Source organism: Cupressus sempervirens, chromosome 1 (genome assembly GCF_028749045.1).
Source record: "Cupressus sempervirens isolate cs-2001-9-10 chromosome 1, ASM2874904v1, whole genome shotgun sequence".
NCBI classification, from domain to species: Eukaryota; Viridiplantae; Streptophyta; class Pinopsida; order Cupressales; family Cupressaceae; genus Cupressus; species Cupressus sempervirens.
In genome coordinates this window covers 356,439,858-356,461,301 of record NC_143118.1, presented here as the reverse complement: position 1 = coordinate 356,461,301, position 21,444 = coordinate 356,439,858, and the positions used below count along the sequence as shown (strand labels likewise).

Genomic DNA, 21,444 nt, shown 5'->3' with positions numbered 1-21,444 from the left:
GTGTGTGGCAATATGGCTCGTGGTACATGTTAGACACTCTTGAACAAATGTAAACATGTGTCAATTTCAAACCGCATACCTGGAAATATTAATAGTTTGAACGGGTCACTACAATGGTATCTTCAAAATACATCCTGGCGTGAGGGTCCAACTAATTGCACCGCCCTTGGCTAGTAGTATTGATGTCCTTCATTGTTATTATGCACATGGTGAAGATAATGAGAACTTCCAGAGACGATGTTATCAGATGCTTGATGAGCAATATGAGGATATTGTTCTTGTACATTATCGAGAAGTCAAAGAGGGTAATAGAGGTGGAACTCCACGTTCTACACATACATAGAAAGGTGGACAAGCAGTAAATTTGGTGGGACATATAGCTTCATATCCAAATCAAGCATACACAAGTTCTTTGTTGGCACAAACAGCCTATGCTTCAAGTGCTAGCCCATCTGAATGGAATGAGCAAACTCATTCATCTAAATTTGAAGAAGGTGAATCTGAAGATGATGTTGGTGGTGCCCTTTCAGACCAAAAATCTATTCTAAGACAACTAAGTGAAAACGAGGAATTGGTTGTGGATTCTTCAGGATATCAACCTCAGACACATCGGAAGACATTTGCAAATTTGCACTTGATAAAATGTGATACAGTTCACATAATGTAAGTGAAGTCGGCCCTAAGCAATATCCATTCCTAGGACTAAAACAACCATTACAAGGAAAATTTCTAAGAAAATTGAAAACAGTCCATTGGGTATTCCTTTTCAAAAAGTCTCTTTGGGGCCTTATAGAAATAGAGGAAACTCAAGCCTAACACTAGGCCAAGGTGAATATTCTGGAAGGCAAATATTCTCTCCAATTGTTACCACAGGAATCGATGGTTTAAGTATCCAAACCAAGAATGTGGTTGTAGGAGGTAGCAGGATTAAAAATTGGCACGAAAACAATCCACCTACATGGACAAGTGCATTAGAGCTGTCCAAAAAAGGTTTCCAAATAATGTCAAGGAGATAAAGGCCCCTTTCTTGCAATCTATGACTCGCGAGGATATCCAAAGAACACAAAGAGGTGTTGCAAAGCATTTGTAAGCAGTGACGTTGGTGGTGGAGAGCAAACATACATGGACACCCATCTTCAAGTCTTTGCAAGAGGAAATATGCATAACAATGCTGAGCAAACGAGATCCCACAGGTTTTTGCCAAATGCAATGCTAAGCGGTGCAGATAATGAGCATATGGCAGGATTGGGATACAGGTCCCTGAATGTTATGCAACAGAAGAACAGCATTTTCAAAGACTTGGGTCTGTTTCAAGAACCTTCACATCTGCAAAATAATCAACAAATGAAGCTCGAGACACAAAATGATGGCACCAATCAGCTTTTTGAAAAAGCAACAGCAAACGAAAAAAATGTTATAACCCATTCATGTTTACAGCCTACAGTGATGGGTTCTCTAGAAAATCATAAGTGTGAGAGAAGTCAATTCAGAGCAAGAATTTCACAATTATTCCAAGGGTCATGTAAATACAAGAAGATTGTCACCAAAACATAATACTAATGTAAAGAAGGTTGGAGGTGGTAGCATAGAATTTGATGAACATAGATGATGCAGTCTGAAACACGATGACACAAAAAGAGATATAGAAAGAGCTGAATATTTTGGACTGTGGGTGCCACAATCAGCAGGTATAAGAACAAAAATGTTCAACATTTACAAGGAGTATCAAAAACTTCCTACCCGAATTCATAATGATTTATCATTCAGTGATTACTTGGGTCTTCATCTAGAGCAGCAAAATAAGACTGATATGGCAAAAAAAGCATTTTGAATTAGCTCAGGATCTCCTTGCAAAAGACCAAGGCAAAAATGTGTATGAGGAATTTTCAGCAGATCAAAATCATCGAATAGAGGTTCTTGTTAAAGAGGAGTAGTCAACTACCATTGGTTTACAACCTTCTAGCGATCATGTAGAGGATGTTACTCTGGGTGCAAGTTTCTAAGTTGGTGAATTGAAAGTTAGTGTTGACAAGCAGGTTGATGTGGTCAGTTGCACACAAAGTAATAGCAGGTTGGAATCTTTGTATGATGAACCATATATTTCTGATACCCATGACATGAATTTAAAAGAACAACCTAAGATGACACTGCAAGACGATGAACCGCTTCAACATGACGATAATGAAATGCACACCTTAAAGAACCAACTAAAGGTTAGTGAAGACATGATTTTGGCATCTTTGGTACATTGTGACAACACTCACAAGATGGTTGAAGAACTCTACAGGAAGGCTCATAGGGAAGTGGAAAGAATTTGGCCTGTTGCTGATTTGCAGGTGGTCAAAACAGCTCTCGAAGCTATGAAATCGGATTATTTATATTTGCTATCCGACAAGGATTATATTCTTAAGGTTGCTGAAATACATGTTGATCAATCAAATAGAGAAAAGAATGAGATTAAGGAGCTCAACAAGGAGCTTAAGTATGTTCGTGAGGCATTGGTTGATACTCAATTTTCTCTTCAGGAAGCGAAAATCAAATTCGGAACACAAATCATTTTAGGGAACATGAGGATTCAGAGAGACTGAAATTTTTCCTAGAGGTAATTGATGAATTTGATAGCATTCACCGAATGTATGATTTGGATAGTTGCCCCAAGCGACCAAGTTCCAAAAATTCAGAGCACATTCAGCTTATAGATAACCCTTTGTTTGAGGTAGATGTTGTTTGGATTTCTGATAACCCACTTTTTGAGGTAGAGGAGAGAGTTCCTCTTGATTTCCAGGAAGAGGATGACCTTGACTTCAGAGATTCGGATCAAGCTACTGTTTTTAACAGCGAACCTTGGTCACAGGATTGGTGGTGTGAAGTGACTATGCTGCCCCTCTTTCGTACAGCCTTTACATGGTTTCGAATTCTAATTTATATATAGGTTGGATGGATTTCTTATTTTCAGCAATTAAACAAGTCCTTGTGGAGGATTGAGGAGAGTTATGTTGCTTTTTCAGCTTCATTCTTTCTCATGACCCCCATGTATTTAGGGACTCTTCAGAGTGATGATGGCAATATTATCTCTTATGAGCCCTTGGTGTTGATTTCAGCTTTTGGGCAGCTCGTTTACTACATCATCTATTTAGGACGGGCCCTCACCGCCTATTGGGGTCTATATAGCTTCTGGATACATTTTTATTTCATCCTATCAGCTGGTTATGCCATCAGTTTTTGGGATCCAGGTGTTGGTCATATGTATCTATGGCTTGTTGAGAGTTAAGTAGCAATTTTACTCAGTTTGAGATTAGATACGATGACATTCAGAGTTTTGCAGCCCTCAAGTGCATTGACATTAATTGGATTAACATGGGATCCAGGGATCTGGTTGATGGATGGATTGCAATTCGACAACTTGCTTCACAGTATGGCAGGACTTGTTCTCAGATCGAGCTACAAAGCTACCTACAAATTTGTATGGGATCCTAGTATTAATTGCTTGAGGACAAGCAATTTTAAGGAGGGGAGATTTGTAATGTCCCCTTTTGGACATTAGAAAAGTTAAAGACATAAGTATATAATATTAAAATTTGACTTGGAGAGCGTGGACTCAAATTGTTAAAGGTCAATTTAATATTACAAAGTGGGCAAAAAGGACAAGGAAAGATAAGACGAAAAGCCAAGAAGGGTAGTCGAAGAGTCACAGCTGTGAAGATAAAAGGAGATGAGACTCTTTCCTTGGGATATGCTTGATTTATGATTTAGAGTTCAGTTCTCTCTTGCAAAAGTATTTGGAAAGCTTCATCTTTCAGCCAATGTGTTTGACATAGCCCCTAGTGCCGGCAAACAGTGGATGTAAACCCATTGTTCGGGGAGACATCACTTCAAGTGTTTCATACTTGCTTACAGGTTCTTCTCTTAGTGTTCCACTCTGACTATTAAACTGTGTTTAGATTGGATTTATTAGTACTGGTTATTGTATTGTTGTTTAATGCAATAACGTGTTTTAAGGAGTTGTATAAGAATTTACTGATTTTTATATTACTGGTTTGTAACGCATTTTCATAAGCTCAAATTCTGAATATTACCTTGGAAAGAACAGGTTATTATCTTGTAGAGAATCTTTTGGTTTTATTGTTGTATCATATTACATCTGCCTATGTTTGAGTTTTGAGTATTATATTCAAGAAGAAGCTGGATAAATATCTATTGGAGCTTCTACTGGTTTCGATTGTGTTTCGTAATACATTTGCCTGTGTTTTAAGTCCTGAAGATATTGTTGAAAAGAAAATTGGTTAAATATCTGGTTTAGGACATTTTAAAGGATGAGATTAGCTTGGCAAGATGAGCAACTAACAGGTAGCTGGGACACCCAATAGTGGCCACGATGGGCCTCAACGATATGCCTCCTTTATGAATTTTCCGAACCCCACAGATGTGAGGGGTTACTTCTTTGGTTGGCAAAAGCCTTTTCCTAGTGGTATCATCAAAAGAAGAGGTTGAAATAGCTAATTTGACCATTTTTTAGATTTTGGAACAAAGGTTACGAGAGAGGATACGGTAGTTGCTAGAGTCAGAGAGTGGGTCTAACATAATGGGGATGTAGTCTTATCTATTCATAATGACAATGGCATTGCCTTTGTCGGCTTTGAGAAGAATCACATCATTATTTCTAGAAAATTTGTTGAAAGCGAGAAACTCTGCCATGGATGTTGCGCTCACGTTGGTTGGCATGCTTGAGAGCCACCAAACAATCCTACCTAGTTTTCTTAGTAACATCAATAGGGAGAGACCTAATGGCATTCTCAATTTCAACGAGGAAGTCAATGACAAGAACCACATGTGAAGGCAAGGTGAAGTTGAGAACCCACTTCAAAATGTTGAAAGAGAGGGGGTCAAGGGTCGCTTGGGAAAGGTTGACAACAAGTTTGTTTTCCCAATTGCTAACCAAGAAAGGGCAAGAGGAAACAAAAGGGAGGACCGAGGAACCCAATCTCAACGAACAAGCAAGACACAAAGATTGCGTAAGAATACCAAAACAAGGATCAGAGACAAAGGAGTAAGAGGGACTAGACATGTCATCAAGAGGATTGATGTGAGGAAGAGGGTTAGAAAGAACAACAGTTGTGACAGACCTATTATGTGAGGAAGCCACAAGAGGGGATTGAGTACAGTGGTCCAGGTCGCCAAAGGAGGAAAGGGGAATGGGAGAATTCAAGGAGCTATCCAAATGGCCAACGACATTGATAGGATGAGGAACACGGGAGGGCGGGGTTTGAGGAGAAGATTGGAAGGAGATGTTAAAAGAGCAATAAATGCTAGCTGAAGGAAACACGCAAAGTGGAGAGGATAGCATACTTGGATGATCAATCACAAAGTGCGATCCAAAACATTGATGATAAAAAAGACTGCTACACAATCTAATCCAAGAACATTACTCACAATACTTATGGATTGTGGAAATTTGCTTACATTAATAATCAAGTAGACAATTGGTTTATAAACAATTCATTGTAGGCACTTTATTGTCAAACAATTAACAAACTCAGATGTTTTCAAGCAAGTAGAAACAAATTTAATTTTTTTATTTGTGATGTACATTATGTTGTACATCTTTTCTCTAAGAAGAGCAAAGGTTGGCTAGACCTACCAACACACATCCAATCTGGTGGTTGTATTCTACACTTGCCACGTTTCTTTAGTGCAATGGCCAGCCATAGTGGAACTTTAACAGGTATTTGTGGGCGAAAAGGACCAAAGTCACCCTGCACATGCATTTTGTCAATATATATAGCTGAAACTTTAATTATTAAATCAAGGAAAAAATGATAAGTGGATTAAAAAAATTCAAAGGATGATACAAGCTAATTTTCAAGTAACTAGAACCAAAGGGCAATGAAGATACACAAATCATATTCAAAGCATCCATCCGAACATTAGGAATAATATTTGTCATCTCATCCTCTGCAAGAAACTCAACCTGCACAAATCACCAACAAAACCTCATTTAACTTTTTTATAAATGTGCTTGTAAAGATTCCATATAACTAGTTAAAATATTTCAACATAGAAAATAAAATGGAAGATTTCTACATGGAAAGTGGAGAGCTTGCCTCTCCTGCAGAGAAAAGTGACAGTTTAGGATCAGACTGGCCTGCCATTGTTGGATCTAACTACTTTCCACGATATCCTGTAAAATTTCACATGAACAATAATGATTTTTAATGTATTTGGAACAGGATATAAGCATTTAAAAATGTTTCAATTGAAAAGATTCAAAAACCAGTTATGGTCAACATTACAACACATATAAAAATTAATAAAAACCACTCTCGTATTTAAACTATTAATTCAACAGCCATAGAAAAATAATAGAGAATATTTTACAGAATACTAAAGCATTCATAAAATTTAACAATCTAACCTATAATGAGTTTGGTGGGAATTGGCTGATAAAGCCTAATATCATATATAAGAAACATCTAGAAATTGCATTGAGCTCAAAAAGTTTGGTGAAGCAACAAAAGAAAATCCATAATCAGCATGAGTAGGATTTTAAAGATGATGACAAACAACTTTTTTTGATGCTTTCGGTTTGCTTGGAACTTAATATAAATAAAAGGAAGAAGCAATGGCTATCTTAGAAGGAATAAGACCACCTTAAGAAGTGGGATAGCAAAGATTTAGGTGGAAGATAACACAACGCTACTTACTCAGTAACTGGCAAATTAACAATATTTTTTGAGAAATCACAAACTGAAATAGAAAATCTTCAGGTCTCATACCAAGAGGACAGAAAATATAATGGTAGAGCTCACCTATGGAAGAATGAAAGTTTGAGCAAGTTTATTTATAATCACCCTTCTTCTTCTATAGCAATAAAGAATTTTTAAAAACTGCCAAAATTTAAATTCGGGAACAAAAGTAAGAGAAGATTTTTGTGCAAAAAAATGTGCTTATGTGCATTTGGTAGTTGCCTTTTCATTGTTAATCCAGCTATGATAAATGCTAACAGAAGTTTGATAGCTAAGTGATGAAAGTCATTAGAATTTGTTTTTGCTAACTTTCTAGCAGTTGGAATATTCTTGCAGCTGAAGAATGGGGATTTCTGTCTAGAGGTAGAATAGCAGATACTATATTTGATTTTTGAATTTTATTTCATACTTTTAATAATTCCAGGTTCAACTAGTTAACACCAACTTTGGGATGGCATCTCAGCAAAAAATTTTGTGAGCTTACGTTTCCCTAATTCTAGATACCCTTGTCAAATAAATTGAGATCCTCCGTGCTGATTTTTGAACCAGGATTGCATGAAAACAAATAACAGAAAAATCAAAACACATGGACACCAGAAATACCCTGAGAAAACCATCCTACTCAAGGGTAAAACCCAGCCACACCCCCAAAATCTAACATTATTCAAATAAAATCAGAGTCCAAGATCACGGTTCATGAACTCTTGAGCTTTCACAACTACAAACTGAATCAATATAAGTTATAACAGAAATGATAACGATCAACTATTTCCCTATCTCCATCAGCAGTATAATCATATGCTCTGCAACACAGTAATGTAGAATACCAGATGCCACAGATTTAGCACTTGTAGCGACACACACAAAAACCCTTGAAGAATATGTATTGCAGAGAACATTAAGAATATGCTACAGAATAATCACACGCACTTCAAGTCACCAATAATGATTGTGTCAAGAGCACCCTTGACCATACACACTGCCACAATAATTTCCAACAAGAAGACCAGCTGTCTGCATAAAACCATTCACACTGATCTCAGAACAGAAACAGAACAGTTGTAAATCCCTGAACATTTGAGCAACACTCTGCCAATGAAAATTACCACATAAAGGCTACCAACTGCACTTGTATCTCGTGCAAGAAGCATTTCATCACCAAATGCTGATCACAAAAATACCTCCAGTCAATGCTAGAAAACAGCAAATGTTACATAATAAATGACATTACACTCCATGTTTGACACAGCAGACATGAATCATGAGTAAAAACTACAGCAGTTATATATATGATGACACTAACAATTACATGCAATGAATGCAGAAAATTGGCAACAATACAATATACTTCCTTTTCACATTAGACAGATGTCAATACACTGGAATGCATGTTGTAAGAAGCAGACAAGAGTTACACCAATATCTCTTGAATATCGAGGGAGGAATTTCTGTAACCAAAGATATGATGAGGCTTGCTGTTCATATTTACTCTACCGAAGGAATGCCCAGCTCACATATGTTCTGTAGTGACCCAAGAATACATCACACAGAAAACTGAAAATACCCATCATATTCAAGGAGACTCTTCAGCTCCAAAACCGTTAAAGGTAAAGAAAGCTGTATTAAAACTTGGCCATCATGGCACATGGCATAATAACTGCGATTACTAATAAAGAACCGTATCATGAGCATATGGAAGAGCCACACTTTATTGAAGAATTTAACAGTCAGAACACGGTGACACTAGAATTGGAGTAGCTCTTCAATTACAACAGTTAAGTGTCTTCAATAGCCATCACACATGAGCATAATAAAGCATCAAAGTTGATGAAGTTACAACTTATAATAGATACAACCATCATAGGTATAGTTAATAGCTCCTGTAGCTACCAAAACTTCAACACTCCCTCTTAGCGAAGGAGATCATTTCCAGATTCTCGTATCATGGAGTCTCTCAACATAACAGTCACAATGGCTACACCCATTTGAGAGAAAATTAAAATTTATCACATATTCTCTCAATGTGATAGCATCATGGAATCACTCAACATGACGTTCGCCTTGGCTTCTCCCATGTGTGAAAATAAACATGTTTTCACATCATGGAGTCAATGTGATGTTGTCATGGAGTCTCTCAACATGACATCCACTATGGCTACTCCCATGAGTAGAAAGAGCATCACGGGCTTTTACCTCAAATTTCTCCATCTCAAAGAAAAATGCATTATAAGGGCTTTCACTTCAAATTTCTCTGTCTCAGAGAAAAATGCATTACAAGGGCTTTCACCTCAAATTTTTCCGTCTCAAAGAAAATGAATTATAGCACATAATAAGAACGACTGAATGCTAAGACTCCCTCTTAGCAGGGGCAGCATTCATACAGCTTTGATTATCACAATAAATTACAATAGGCTCTAATGTTTGACCAAATAATGCGCTTTCAATGTCGCACTACTTCTTCAGCTTGTTGATCATTTGTAAATGACTTGGCACTCTCCATCTACTGCTCAAGCTCCCTCTGAATCTTCAAGCACTTGCATCAACCTCCAGACCTCCGAGTTTAAAGATTGTCTACAATACTTGCCTTAGAGGAACTGTATTCAACACACACCTCTATAATTTTTTACATCCAAGACCAACTCCTCAACCTCATCCGACATCACCCTATACTGAAAGTTTGCAGCGCTATTACTGTTAAATCTAGATTGATTGTGCAATTTTGTTCTCTGCAACACTGCAACCTACTTAGCTAACATGTTCACTTCTTCACAGAACTTCTTCTTGATCCGTGCCTCGGAGATTGCAAAGAAATTATTTGGAAGTGAACTCTTCTCTAAATGTCATTTCCTCTTATAAAAGAAATTGATCATAAGACAATCTAAATAGGTTCTTCTTCTTTGAGAGATGACTTCAGTTATGTGCCACCAACTCATCCCTATGATAGCAAGCTGAGTCTTCATGTATGTTCATTTCACTCAGTTGGCATAACTTCCTCACTAGATGTCTTAAGCTCTTACTCCTTTAAAATGCAATTATAAATAATTAAGCCATCATCCTTTTGCTCCGCAATCCATCCTACATTTTAGAGAGACTACTAGTTCATAGAATCAAATTATCCTGAAGAGAATTATGCAGATCAATGCTAAAAAGCATACATGATTCACTATTCTCGATATTATTGCATGAATTACTCACAATCACTATTGAAAGGTACAAACATAAAATACAGTACAACACAAGGACTCACACCCCTCCAAACCTTGAAGTACCCGTCCCCAAGATGTCCCTGTACCAGGTACTCACCTACCCAATTACGCCAACCTCCGCCATTTTGCAACCATGTTGCCGTTGGGATGGGTACTTGAATTTTGATTTTTGAATATTACTATTGGGTATGTGATATGTTACCATGTTGAATGTTCAATGGTTCTAGTTCATGTTACAATTTTCCTATGTTCAAATATTTTTAATTCGTATGTTCTTCTGAAACATCACTTCATAACACGCATTTCAAGTTCTATATGTATACCATATAATACCCCTCCATATCCCATCCTCCTCTTGTCATCGTCCCCATGCCGTCCCATTGTCATCCAAAAATAAGGCCCATTTTCTCCCCGTCCCACAAACTTGTCCTGGCATACCCTATTATTGGGGTTACATTGATAAAATATTTATCTCTTTATTGATGATCTATTCAACAATGCCCTTTTAAAATTCAATCCTTGTATCTTTCCCACTTGGGAGCTCAATCTGAGGCTTTGGATCTCCTTGAAATTTTTCAGTAGCATTCCGAGGGAATGATACGAGACCTCCGCAAGCATGACAACAAGGTATATTTCTTGTCCAATTCGAAGAGATTTTAAACTCTAACACCTTAGTCTTGAAACAATTATTATTGAAAATAACCACTTCATATTGGAGTTGAAGAGTCTCGTGAAGTGGCACATGGCATAATGATTGCAATTACTAAAAAAAATTGTTTCATGGAGAAGAGACCATCATAGCACATGGCATAATAATTGTAGTTACTAAATAGGAATTGTTTCATGAGCATTTGCAAGAGTCAATCTTTATTGTAACACTTTAACAGCCACAATACAGTGACAATACAATTAAAGCAATTCGTCAATTACAACAATTAAGTGTTTTCAATAGCTATCGAACATGAGCATAATAAATCACCAATGCTAATAAAGTTACAACTTCTGATATACACAACCACCGCATATGTAGTTGATAGCTCCTACAATTACCAAACTTCTACACTCCCTAATCCTTACATCATGGCTTATAGGATATTTCAATCAATAAATAATTCCATAAAATAATTGTTATTATTATAATAAAGGATATACAGAATGTATAAACAATCACAAAATATCAATAGACCATATGTATTCAATCCTATCATCATTTCACATACCACAATGGACAATCTTTGGTCAGAACATACATGTTTGATTGTTGATGCCTAATGATAAGCAAAATGTTGATGCTGATAAGACCCCTTTAATGATTGGAATCAGTTCTCCTTTATTAATGGAAAGGTCATCACCTTTCATTGTTGCCTTTGAAAATAATCTATTTTCCCCAAGTTGATTACTTACTTTTATCCTCCTCAAATGAAACATTCTCTCCTTTATATCTTCTAGTGTTTGGGAGAGTCACACATGCATTCAATAGCATGAAACATCACCACAAAGTGAACTTGCATTGTCTAATGATAGACAAGCAACATTATTGATTCTTTCCATGCAATCACTTCCTATTTGAATCTTAATATATTTGAATTGAATAGAAGCAATAAGACTCAAACTATAAATGACCTTTGTGCAACTTCAATTGAGTTGAACCCAAGTACAACTATTACAAACAAAGCCAAAGAACATCTCAAGGAATACAACCTCAATTACAAAAGTTTTAAAAGCATGTTTACAAGAAACTCATAGAATAGATACAAAGAAGTGGACAGGATTTTATGAAGCAATAGATTCCAAAGAATAACATCAAATGAATCAAGTTTAAAGAAAGTGCGGAAATGTTTACTTTATCGGATCCATTCCATGAAAGAAGGCAAAATCTCACTGAGAATTGAGGTTTCATTCGCGCACATCTCAAAGATCAACGTTGTATGACTAATATCATCAAAATTCGTACAATAATTTAGAACATGTTACTCACTTTAACAACATAAATGTTAACCATAACTTGATAACAAATAAGTAGTTTTATGGGGAAACATGATGAGGAAGGCCAAGACATGAAATTGCTTGATGGCTTATCTTGTGTCCCAATTTTCATAAATTTGTCCCATTAAGAAGATACTTGCATGATATATGATAGCTTCAAAGCTTTATATTAACCTTTTCCCGTTCTTATTTTTATATCATTCTAAACATTATTTGTTTGCACTTTTCAAACACTATCACTACATTCCCTTGAATTGACAAACTTTTTCCCAAATCTTATTGAACCAGATTGGGCATAATCAACCATAATGACATGAAAATTAGGAAATCGACATAATTATTTTTGGACCCCATGGTGGTAAATTCAAAAAAATAAAGTTTTGAAAGTAACATAGGAAAGAAGCATTAAAAAATTGTGCAACGTGAAGATCAGTGCACAAACTAGCAACTGTGAACGAGAGGTTGCACATAGTTAGTACAGGAATGCAACTGGCAACAAGAAGGTAGTTGATGGAGCAAAGATGCAAAGTGCAGACAATGATGATAAAAATGCATATAACAGCACTGGGATGCAAAGATAGGAACATGCCCATGGCAATATGGATAGACTCTACGATGGTACCAGTTTGTCATCCAATTTGGATTACAATGTTTCTACAACTAGTGTTCAGGACTAAACAACTACAAGTTGTGTAAGAATGTGGCAAATCTTTTCCACACTTGAAATTCATTCTACAAAGATTTGATCCTAAAAGCTAACCCTAGGGCTAAAGCAAGAACATCCTTGGACAGTTGGCAATCTTGCATAAACCAAAAATATTTCCTTTATGCTCTTGTTCTTGTTTGTCAATTTTGATATTTTAGGTAGCGATCATTCCAATTGGCGTGTCATCAATATTATCTTAAATTTGGTCGAACCCTACATTGTTCTTTTTGCTCTAATGGCTATGGTGGAAAGATTTAACTTGCGATGGTGTTTCGCAATTCGTGATTATTGGTGACACATTGTTCGAGGATAATACAATTGTGAACCACCATAAACAATCACACAACATATCAACTTTATCTAATGGAGTTCTTATGGATTTGGGTCCTAACCTATATGTTGTAATGCATTTTCTTATCGAAAGGATTTGTGATCGGATAAGCCAACCTGTAGTTGGCAATCTTATATATAAGTAGGGTAGTAATTCTTGTTTAGGCAGACCAAGTAGTCACAAAGGAAGGTGATGAAAAAGTGACGATCAAGAATAAGGCTTATGTCCTTAGTAATGAGGCATGTTTCTTGTAAATTGTATGTTGCATGTTGCAGGCTAATTGAAAGGAATCTATTGTTTTCTTATTTGTTGGTATTGAATTAATGTTATGGTTTGCGATTTCCGTTGAGTTGTCTCTAGCAGCAAGGTTGGACAATCTCCTTTGGGGAATCTCCTATCTCGATTGCGTCAAGGGCAAATTGTGGTTTTTTACTCCAAAGCCAATTTTGCCCGTAGCTATGGAGCAAAAATGTGCACTAGTCCTTGATCCATTGTAGTGCCTCTCCCATTTGATTTCTGTAAGTCATCCCAATGGATGCAACCCTGATGATCTTGCTCAATGAGTAATCATGATTGGGACCATGAGTGGTCTACACTCTTGAGGTGATTAGATTTATGTTACTGTATCAGTTGCTTTGATTATGCTTATGGCTGATTTATGAGATTATGATGTGTCAAATGGTTCACTAAGGTTTGTGCCAGTGGTCACTAGGATTGATGTGGTATCATGAGGTTGTTTTGTAATTACCCTGAGATGTGTGCAGAGATTGCACTGTGTACTATTATCCTGTTGTATTTGAGTAGGTTCTTGCAGTAGTGGTTAGTCATGTATTTGACCATGTTCACTTATGTGTTTTAAGTGTCCTTTTATGTTGTTGAAACAACCATTATTAAATGCTTAAATAATTAGAAATGAATTGTCCATGCTAGATTCATTGGTTATGTGCTACAAATATTTACCTTGTTCATTTCGATAATTTATGCAAAATGGTTATTTAATGTAATTTAATGCATTTATCGCTTCGGCTATATTATTATATGCAATTGCACTTGATCGTGTTGTTTAGTGTGCAAGATTTATATCCCCAACAGTGGCACATGGAGTTAGTGATTTAGCTGTGCATATTTAACCAATCTCGTCCCTATATGGTCGATGTATCCTATTTAATTATTTAAATTAAATCCTCTGGTGATTTAATAAATCTGGACTCATTTGCATTATGTGATTAGACCTGCGAGCGTGTCTGTGCATTTAGAAGTTCGCAATTGTCACGAAACTTATTAAGGGATTTTTGTGATTTTTGGTTTAAGGGAATTTTGGGTTTTATCTTATTTTATTTTATTCTCGATAGCTTTGCCGTAGTTGAATTCCAATTACTTGGAATAGCCTATTTTCGTTTGAGTTGATTCAAGATTTAACTAGGTGACTTGGTTATTTACTCTAAGTGAATAAGTATCCGAAAAGGAATTTTATTCCTCACTTCTCACTTTTTGAAATAGAAATTTGAAAGCAAATTCCGAATCCTCTTCAAGAGGAAATACTGTTATAGTCGTTGTGGGAGCTACAAGCGTGGGATTGTTGCAAGGTTGGTCTCTTTCAATCCAACTTAGGGATACCTTGGATTGTCGTGACTTTCGGCAATTTTTGCGAGATTTTTATTTTATTGCTCAAGTTTTTGTATTTGCCCTTTTGGTTGTCAAGTAGGGCTCTCCTGTTTTGTGGTTTCAGCTCCGTTTTTGCTTTTGATTTTGGTAGTTGTTTGTTAGGAGGTTGAGAACTAGTGTTTCGTTTTGTTTCTAATTGCTAGCTCTACCTAATTGGGTGGGTATGAGCATTTCCTTGATTTTCGGGATGGGGGTTTGAGGTTTCACGCCATTATGCTAGTCATTTTTGCATACGGTTTTTGAACCTGATTTTTATTGGATTTATGTGGCTCATTCACCCATGGGTTGAATGTGTTTTATTTTTGTTGATTTTCGTCAACGTTTGGTTTTTGAGGTTTTTGCCTCAATTTGCATTTCGCCCAATTTTCTCGAGTTTTCTTCACATGTTGGTTGTGGATTTAAATTATCCGTAGGATTTCTATCCAACCATTGTTGCTTCTTTATGTTTGCATTGGGATGCGTGTTGCATTTGTACTCTCAACTTTGTGTTTGGTTGAGTGATTTTGCACCTGGTATTATTGTTTCTGATCGAACCCTTGTTGCTATTTTGTGGACAGTAGGATTCATGTAGAATCCATACTCCTGGATTGAGGCCGGTTGAATGAGTTCATGATGTTTGGTTTTGTTGCATCATTGGGATTCATGTAGGATCCATACTCCCGAATTTAGGCCGATAGAGTGAGTTCATGATGATTGGTGATTTATTATGCATGAGGATTCTTGTAGAATCCATACTCCCAGATATAGGCTAGTTGAGTGATTTGTTATGCTTGTGTTCTCATCCAACCCTTATTATTTATGATCTTCGTCACATTGGTGCGCCCACACACAAGCACATGCGCATGCATTTGTCGGGTGCTTGCGAGACCCAATCTCCCGGTTGTTATCAATGGAGCTATGTTCATTGGCGTTGGGTTGGAAATATGCATTACCTACGAGCACTCATCATGTGATGAGCATGGGTATGTAGGGTAGCACCATGGAGGGGCTTCTCTCACAACCTTGGTGACTATTTCCCAGGTTGGCATGAAGAAGTTTCCAAATAAGTGATAACTAAATAAATTACTAAGTAATAAATCTAAGATAATAAAAATGTGAGCACCCAGAGTTGATCTGAGGACACAGTGTGTGAGCCTCCTCAAGGAGTTGATTCTGTGTGATATTTGGCTTGGGCTACTTGATGCCAAGTAACTTACCCTCCATTGAGTCGCTACATAGTTGACCCATAGAGTGTCTGACCAGGACCTATTGTACTTGCATTATCTCATGATCTTGGTTGTTGTCCTCTTTACTGTCTAGCGTAAGTGTTAGCCATGGACATTTGCTTTATATGTGTTTGTGGTTGTATCATTATCTCCATTAGCACGGCAGGAGTGGGCCTACGGGTTCCACGTGGTTGGGAGGTGTAGCTACCTATACTACTATTGGGGACCAGTGTACAAAGACGATCTATTTTCAGCTGAGACCGACGCTTGATGTTTCAATTGGTATAATCGAGTTTCTGTAGTATGTTTTCCTTGTGATTTATGTTTTGATTGGAATGCTTCGATATCATGCTTAGATGATGTTAGTTTCATTGATGCATTCATTTATTATGATGTTAGCATATGGTTAGATAATGTGATTCACTATTAGTTGATGTATCTATGCTTTGTTGGATTAGCATGTTAAATCTTCTTGTTCTTATGATGTTATTACGTTGTAGTGCTAACGCCCTCATAAGACAACTTCGACTATCTAGTTGGCAATTTGGGATGTTGTGCACAAGGGATGGCTAGGGCCTTTGAAGTCTCATGATGCTATTACAGTTGGGAGGAACCACGCACGGGTTTTAGTTGTGTTGGTGCTTGGATGTTTAAGCTTTCCTTCATGTGATGTTTGGTTTATGAACTATGTATTTACATTGCAATGTTGTTTTCCGCATGTTCTTTCATATGCTGTTATGGATTAGATAAATAGATGTTTCTCGTTCCTCTACTTGGTGTCTTGTATCATTCCTCAATTTACGTGGATCTAGCACTCCCCAGTGTGGAGGTTTCATGTTTTTATGCTTTTTCCTCTTGCCTCGTTTTTGCGTTGTTGGCACTTCTCGCATGGGAAGGGCAATTCCTCATGCGAGAATGTATTGTCTCGCGCAGACATACATTCTACCTTGCGCGAGCATGTACTTCCTCACGCGGAGTGTGTACTTCCTCGCGTGGTGTGATGTGAATCACCGCACGGAGTATTGCGCTTCCTCGTGCAGAGAAATGCACTTTCTCGCACGAAGTGATGCAAAGTCTCACGCAAAACTGGAGACTAGTGCACTTCCTTGCGCGAGAAATAGGGGGCATTTAGGCATGGCCAAGGAAAGTTTGGAAGTTGGTTTTGGACACCTTATTGGGTTTCACACCTTCCCAATTCAAAACAATTTTTCTATGGGGTTTAAAATCTATCATTTAACCAACTTATACTTAAAATATATTTTAATATATGCGAAAATTCATTTGAAATAGGTTCTAGACCTCTCTGAGTTAAGATAAAGATTCTAGGAAATTTTAAGGCTTCAGAAATTCTTACAACCAAATTTCAAGGCTTCAAGATTTCAAACTTAGCCAATTTTCAGGGCTTCAGGATTTCAAACTTAGCCAAATTTCAAGAGTCGGCATTTATCTTTCAGCATGGTGTCAGGTAGATGAGTGGTGGTAACTTTGAGCCCTCATCCTGTGTTTGACCATTGTTGGTCCCTACTTGTAATTTTGGATTATGTCATGACTAGTGGAAATGGACTTGTTGTCTAACCATGTTAGGAGCTTTTACCTTGGGTTTGAAAGAGAACATCCCCTCGGTATATTCTCATGATTCGTGTGGTCTTGGTTTGTGAGTTGCAGTTTAGAGCTTGGAGATCTTTGAAAGTAGTTGCAAGACTTCCATTGGTGTAGGTGAACATGTGAGTCTTGCCATGTTCCCTATTCTCATCACCTTGTCCTGGTGTTTCATTATTGCACTTGGTTACGTTATGCTGTTGTTAAGTAACTTATCTTAAGAAAAAAAATTCAATGCATTTTTTATCCTTGTGTTCCAAGGATCTCCAAGCGGGGCATTACATCCTTTCCCTCTATTAGTTGCTTTTGAGTCCTTTCCACGCCTTTATCTAGGCAATACCAAGATTTCCTTGGCTTGTGCAATGATGGAATTTGATATCTCTAATTTAATTGTTTAACAACAATGACAGTTGATTTTGAATCAAGGGCATTAATTGTTAAGTTATTATGAAAGAGGTTATATGTGTACAAGTTTTTGGCTTCGTGCAAATTATGTTGGACTCAATTACCCTCCCCCTCAGCAGGGATGTTTGACCATGGCTTCTTTCTTGTTACTTTTCAAAATTTGGATGACTAAAATTTTGTTTAAAATAATGAACCATGGTGTTTTGGGAGTTCGATTTTGTTTGTTACACCATGGTCTCGAATTTTTGACCTTGCTTATGCTCAAATCACAACCACTCTAGTTTGGATTCAGCTTTATAACCTACCATTGGTTATGCGAACTTCGACACTTATTGAATCTATGATGAGCCAAGTGAGCACTTCCATTTAACTTGAAGAGGCTTTCTCTATTGCTTCACAATAGTTTTATCGAGTTTGTGCCATGGTTGACATTTCCAAACCTTTGCCTCACATAATTCACATCACTTATCCTCAAGGTGTGTGGCTTCAATAACTAAATTACAAAAGACTCCCATTTTGTTGCTTCTAGTGTAATCAACTTAGCCATAGACTTGTTGGATGTCAAGAGAAATCTATAAAGGACTCTTGAACCCTCAAGAGGTGGGTTCCCAAGGAGGGATCTTGTAACACTGATTTCATTTGGCAGAATCATGTTGTTTTCATGGAAAATCATTCTCCTGCTCCTTTCGCATGAGACTTAGATGGCCTTGTTTCTAATGATGCTCCTCCATCTCCTGAGGACCCTGCCCATATGATGGATATGGGGGTGGTAGATGAAGTTTATAGAGGATCATCAAGAAACATTGTTGGCATATAAGACTGAGGAGTGTGGGCTTGCGCCAATTACTAACTTGTTTGAATTAAGTTTGGAGGATTTGTTACCTTAACAACCTTGACAAAATCCTAAACCCTTGTTGTTATGATTTTTATGATGTTGTCATTGTTGGTCAAAACTATATTCTAGTATGCTATGATTGAGTCGTGATGCTTAAGTAAGTAGATTACTATTGCAGACTAATATGTTATCAAGGATACTACAAAGCATAGCTTATCAAAGGCATTAAGGTCTCTTAGTGTCACAAGGGAGAAAAGGTCAAAGAAAGCTTATGGAAGAATCTAAAAACCCTAATTAGCTCAGAAGGTGGAACAAGTGAATAAACATACAAAGGAAAAGGAAGAAATAGGATAAGAGAGAGAGGAGAGAAGCTATCGAAACAGAAGTGCAATGACAAGCTATCAAAGAAGTGAAGCTATTTGTGAAGCAACAAAGACAGCAAACTATCAGAAGGAGAATAGTTGATGCTAGAAGCAACAAGCCTATCAAGCAAAGGAAAGGCAAAATACAAATCAACTTCTTGTTGTTTTTACCTAACAATTTAATCAGCAAGATTACAAAATTCATTTACAATGTCATTTGTAACAAGACTAAATAGTTCTTATTTTGAACTCATTTGTAAATCCCTTAATTGGGTGCACTGTAAGAGTGGGATTAAATCTCTTAACATAGTAGTCTTTAATAGCATTGTTGATACTCTTAGCAAGGTACTAGACACTTTTAGCAAAGTGTAGTCATTCAGAAGATGACATTATTGTTAGCTTTTAACCAAGCACCTTATTATTGCAATGAAGTTGTGGGTATCATCCCCACCATAGTTTTGCCCTCTGATGAAGGGTTTTTTGTGATTCCAAAATCAGTGTGTTATGTATTTCAATTTCATTGTTTGAGTATTTGTTTCATTTTATTGTTGAAGTTACAATGACTATCATTTACTTAGAAGACATAAAGGACACTATCAGGTGAATGTTTACACTAACTATCTGTTAAAGGAAAGTAAGTGTTTAAAAAGTGAATTGTTCAAAGTACTGATTCACAAACCCCCCCCCCCCCCCTCTCAGTATTTTGTCCTACTTGTAGCTACCAACAAGATTTCGATGCTGATTTTGAGATTGGGGGTTCTTGGCCTTTTATGGAGGATCTTGATTTAGATTTTGCTGACTTTCTCGACGTTGTGGTTATTCTTGTGAAACATTCACCGGCAATAATATAGAAGGGGCCCCTTCCCTTTCTCAAAGTACTTCTGCCATTTCTAAACTAAACTCACCAAGGAAGAAGAAAGTGGGCAAATCTGAAGCAGAGAAGCTTCATATTGAGAACCATGAAGCAGTTAATGATGGCTCTCAATGGACTGTTGATGCTCTTCTCACTAGAAGTAGGTGGAAGGGGATGGTAAAAAAGGCAAAATGACTCTCCATACATGGTGGATGATCACATCAAGTCTGCTGTTGCTTTATTTTTAAGTTGACTCTGTATTTAACATTCATGGTAGTTGCTCTCTTTAGGTTTCTTTGGAAGTCATCCTTTGGATCCTTGTGAGCTTTGCATCTCTATGTTGTAGATGAAATGTAACAAGTAACTCCAAAAAAATAAAAAATATAGCCATAATTCAGAAAAACCAAAATATAATACCCCGAGTTGAATGCTTTATTTTCTCTTTTGAGGTAGATTTATCTGATTCCTCTGAAAACGAGCTAAACAAATTATGGCGTCTAAGGCCTAAGCCATGCAGCCAGCGACATCATCATAACTGCCCTTGAACTAATTATAAAATTTTAATAATCTTAAACTAACATTTTTTTAAACTATTACGAAAAAATAAACTACCTGCATGTTATTACGATAAAATTACACAAGCTATAAGCATTAAAATTGGGCTGCAAGCACTAAGCAACAAAATCCAATAACAAACAGGGAAGCACGGATTATTTTTTCTAAGGTGACCGGAGAGCCTAAGAGAAGAATAAAGTTGTTTATAAAACTCCTGCAATGGTCATCTGAAGCATTTAAGAGAGTGTAGTGTAGCTTTAAGCTTAAGCAAAAACCCTAAGCACAAAGCCTATGCAATGAGATAAAGCGAGCCATACAACGGAGGCACGATTTTTTTTTCAAATTTAAATTTCGGTAATGATCAGGAATTAGCAGTGGCCAGTTCATCAACATTATCAACATCAGGGAAGAGAAACATAAATCTTTAAACCCTAGTTTTCGTTGCATGATTTTAAGTTCTGCACAAACCCTAACAACGTCTTGAGGACCATCTTGGAAACTTAGGAGAAAACGTTTAAAGGCGTGTGCTCACCTTTACCACTACATCAGCAAGAGCGTGAGCAGCGGCGAATCTTCTTGTATTCGACCTCTGTTAAAACACACCAATCAAGTGTCGTGTGAAACTGGGAAGAATATCTTTATTTTTTGAATTTGCGCCTTTTTATTCCCGCGCAACTTGAGTCCCATCTGATGGCCTTTTTTAGTAGGCAGGAATTCGTGCAGATGCTATTAGTTTTGTTTTTTGTACAAATAAATTTTGATTATTTTTTCCTAACCTTAAGTTCCATTAAAAGTTTATCAATTAAAATATATTTAAAATATATTAAAATACAATTTCTTTGCCATGTCATTGGCTCTTAGTAATTTAGGCAAGGAAAAAAATATTTGTCTTCAATTGAAATTAGAACATAACGCGGTGCAAAAAAGCTTCCATAGTTGAAAAGATTGTCAAACATATCTATGTGTAATAAATGATCATTAATGTTATTCTTA

General features: G+C 36.9%; 1 protein-coding gene across 2 annotated transcripts in view; it reads right to left on the bottom strand.

Moving 5' to 3' along the window:
- Nucleotides 1–21,123, bottom strand: part of PSF2 — a 52,079-nt gene extending 30,956 nt beyond the window's left edge. The window contains exons 1-6 of one of the 2 annotated variants that reach the window (XM_089825315.1): nucleotides 20,984–21,097; nucleotides 7,850–7,908; nucleotides 7,674–7,757; nucleotides 6,102–6,178; nucleotides 5,894–5,968; nucleotides 5,639–5,753 (exon numbers count right to left, since the gene is read on the bottom strand). In XM_089825315.1, the coding sequence (XP_089681441.1) occupies nucleotides 5,639–5,753; nucleotides 5,894–5,968; nucleotides 6,102–6,149 (238 nt within the window). In that variant the 5' untranslated portion in view covers nucleotides 6,150–6,178; nucleotides 7,674–7,757; nucleotides 7,850–7,908; nucleotides 20,984–21,097. Of the gene's footprint in view, nucleotides 1–5,638; nucleotides 5,754–5,893; nucleotides 5,969–6,101; nucleotides 6,179–7,673; nucleotides 7,758–7,849; nucleotides 7,909–20,983 lie in introns of both variants that reach the window. The other variant, XM_089825308.1, reaches the window with a different exon arrangement.
- Between the last annotated feature and the right edge of the window lie 321 nt (nucleotides 21,124–21,444).